General features: G+C 34.8%; 1 protein-coding gene across 1 annotated transcript; it reads right to left on the reverse strand.

Annotated features, from left to right (window-relative positions):
* LOC112801974 (light-harvesting complex-like protein 3 isotype 2, chloroplastic) lies at positions 1 to 2,505 on the reverse strand. The gene is made up of 3 exons (XM_025844945.3): positions 1,855 to 2,505; positions 680 to 817; positions 1 to 443 (listed from the first exon to the last, which is right to left on the reverse strand). The coding sequence occupies exons 1-3, from the start codon at positions 2,285 to 2,287 to the stop codon at positions 190 to 192; spliced, it is 825 nt and encodes a 274-aa protein (XP_025700730.1). The 5' UTR covers positions 2,288 to 2,505; the 3' UTR covers positions 1 to 189.
* Positions 2,506 to 3,364: the final 859 nt, after the last annotated feature.

Raw genomic sequence — 3,364 nt, forward strand, 5'->3', positions numbered from 1 at the left:
GACACAACAAAAAATTCTTGCATTCCGAACGTACAAAATCTATATGGGTAATTCTTCTGCACTAATATGAGAGTTAGAATTTAATACAATGTCAAATTCATATTCCTGCCATTGTTTTTGACTAGTCTCTATAGAGCAATATATTAAGAGACAGATGAGGGTAGGAAGAACTAGGAAACATTAATTCAACTACTCTTTTTTGGAAGTGCTTGAGTTCTCATCCTCCTGCCAAGTTGCTTGCCATTGTTTGTCATAAAATGTTGTCTCCTCCCAAAGCTTCTTAAGAGTTTCGACATCCTCGTTCTTTCGGATCAGAAGAACTCCCACCACTGCTACAAACAGAAGAGTTTTGCAAACGAAGTTGTTCATTTGATCAACTAGACCCACTCCTGTCAAACTATCAACCAGATAGGCCATAAAGAATCCTACCATTGCAGCACGACCTGTGTCACCCTCGAAAAGAAAACAAATACAAGTCAGTGATGACGGCTTTTATCCTGCTAATAAACGACTTATTCATTATTCTATTACATGCTTTCTGCGTTATTCTTTGATTATCTTTCCAAATAGCATAATGCAATCCAAATTCATTGTCTCATTCCTATTCGATATGCAATATATAGCAGCGCCTCAACCTTTGATTCTTAAGTAATGTTTTAGAATACAAAGCAGGACAAACCATTGAGTAATTCAGCTTCAGGGAGATGGAACCTTTTCATCCATGCCCACCAAGGTATGATGGAGGTGTCGAAAACTACAGGATTCTCGTTGTTGGATGATTCTGGATTATCCTCAAGCCATTTTCTCCTCCTAGCCTCTGAAAATAATTACAGATCAGAAATATATACTTAGTTGAAGAAATCCTTGCACCAGCCATTCATATGTTCCTCCTCTTTCACATGAATAAAAATTGAAGCCAAGGAAAACATCAACTTTGAAACACAACCTAATAATCACACTGAACTGCAAATAGGATCACTCTTTCCCATTACTGGAAAATTGATTCCAATGGATGTTTATGAGTACCGTAAACTTAAAATCATATTTGTTGTATAAAAGAGGCTCGATTTTAATAAAAAGGTAGAAATTTACTATAAATTAAGGGGGAAAAACAACCATTATAAACAGGTCACAAATAGGATACGTCTGAAATCCCAATTATTTTTCAGCCAAAGGACTCTCTGTATGGATGATAAAATCATACAAGTCAATAGCTCAAGAACCGAAAAGAAAAGGAAACCATGCACACCCTATCATTAGCTGAAATTCTGTAAAAAAAAAAAAAAAAAAAAAATCCAAAGCACAAAGACACTTCATATATCAATGGAATTTGCAACGTTGCGCACCATCGTGTTATTGAAGAGAATGTTGCTTAAAATCGCTTCATTAAAGAGGGGGGAGGTCATAGGAACGAACACCATGCCCTTTCAAGAGCAACCAAATGGAAAGGGAGAATTTTAAACTCTCACTTTCTTTCAGCTTTTTAGTGTTTTTTTTTTCCTATTAATATAAACCTTGTATTGTTGAAACCTTAATTTATCTAGCGTCAATCCAAACATAGCCTAAACTACATAATGCTCTATTCTCTTATTCTTATCTTCCATCAAATTCAAATAGGACCCTAAGATAAACCCCTTTTTTTTCATTAACCATCGATTGATATATCTTAACAGATAAGGATAACACCAGCTGCTATGCTTTTGAAGAATTGACAACGGATATTAATCATTCTTCACCCAAAAAGAAAGAAACATTCTCAAATTTTCAATTGCATAATCCTGTTTTCACAACTCACAAGAGAAAGAAGTAAGAAGCTAAATTATTTAAGTAGAAATGGAAAATTGGTAAGGTTACCAGCATCGATAACAGCATCCCAATCGGTATTGCCATTTTTCTGAAACTGCTTCAAGTCCCACGTCCCTCCAACCCATCTGGGGTCTACAAAACCACTCACAACAGACTTCACTTCCTCAGCCACCGCACCACCAACGGACCCATTTGTCCCTACCGCCGCCGGTGGAGGAGGCTCCGGCACAGCCTGCTGCTCCGTCGGCGGCGGTAGTTCCACTGCAGTTCCAACCCCATTGTCAGAAGCAGCCTTCAAGGGAGAGAAGAGCAACAAAGGAGTGTTCTTGGGCCTGGGCCTGGGCCGGAGAGGGAGGAAGGCATTGAGAAGATGGGGTATGGAGTGTTGTGAGGAAGAAGAAGAAGAGGAAGAAGGTGTGGCTGTGAAGCGTGATGGAGGAGAAAAAGATGCCATGGTTGTGGACATGGCCTGCAATTGCATTGGTTGTGTTTGTGTAGGGTCACTATCTCTAAGTTATAAACAATGGTGGATGCTCAAGTTGTTTGTCGTTTTCTTGGTTTTGGATCAACTCCCCCTCCAATGATCCAATCATGTGTTTCTCTTTAGCGTCTCTTGATTACAGTTGGTGATGTTACAATACTCCCCTCATGTTTGGAGTTTTAAAACTCCTTTATATTATCAATATTATAATATGTAATATGTATTTTGAAATTCTGTTTGGTTGGTGTATTTGATGAGATATAGATACAGAGACACAGACATTAAAGACATGGACATAAAATATTTGTGTCTATGTATTGTGTTTGACAAAAATAAGAAACAAAATACATATATTTAAAAAAGATTGAATTACCCTTCATTCAACCATTACAATACACCTATTATCCCAAACAATACATGCCATCACCATTAAATTTTTATTTCTTCTAATAATTTTTTATTTCTTCTAATACTATCTTAAATTATCATTTAAATATTAAATATATAATTATTCTTGAAAAAAATAGAAAATTAAAGTTCAGAATTTATCAAAGATTAATCAAAATTTAAATAAATAAAAAAATTAAATGTACAAATTTTTTTTTGAAAAAAATAGAAAAGTAAATTTAGTTGTAGAATCTAAAAGAGAAAGAGAAAAAAAAAAGATTTGGGAAGATAAGAAGACAAATTTTAAAAACTCAATAAGGGTAAAAGAGTAAAAAATTAGTGTCTCACAAGTTGTGTCTCATTGTCTCACCAAATTGGAGGTACACAAATTTAGTGTCTCCGTGTCCATCCGTGTCCTCCCGTGTCCTTCGAAAATCTGTGTCTCACCAAACCAAACAGCAGACATGTGTCACCGTGTACCACTGTGTCTATGTCTCAGTAACCAAACACTACCTTAGATATTTTATTAATAGAGCTTTTATTATATATTGAAAACTTCATCAAATAATTAATGTCAACAATATTTTTTTTAAAAATTAATATTTAAAAATTAACACTAACATAAAATTATATTTTTAAATAAAAACCATAAAATAATTATAAAATATTAATAGAATACGTTGCTTAATA

The sequence above is a fragment of the Arachis hypogaea genome, chromosome 1 (genome assembly GCF_003086295.3).
Source record: "Arachis hypogaea cultivar Tifrunner chromosome 1, arahy.Tifrunner.gnm2.J5K5, whole genome shotgun sequence".
NCBI classification, from domain to species: Eukaryota; Viridiplantae; Streptophyta; class Magnoliopsida; order Fabales; family Fabaceae; genus Arachis; species Arachis hypogaea.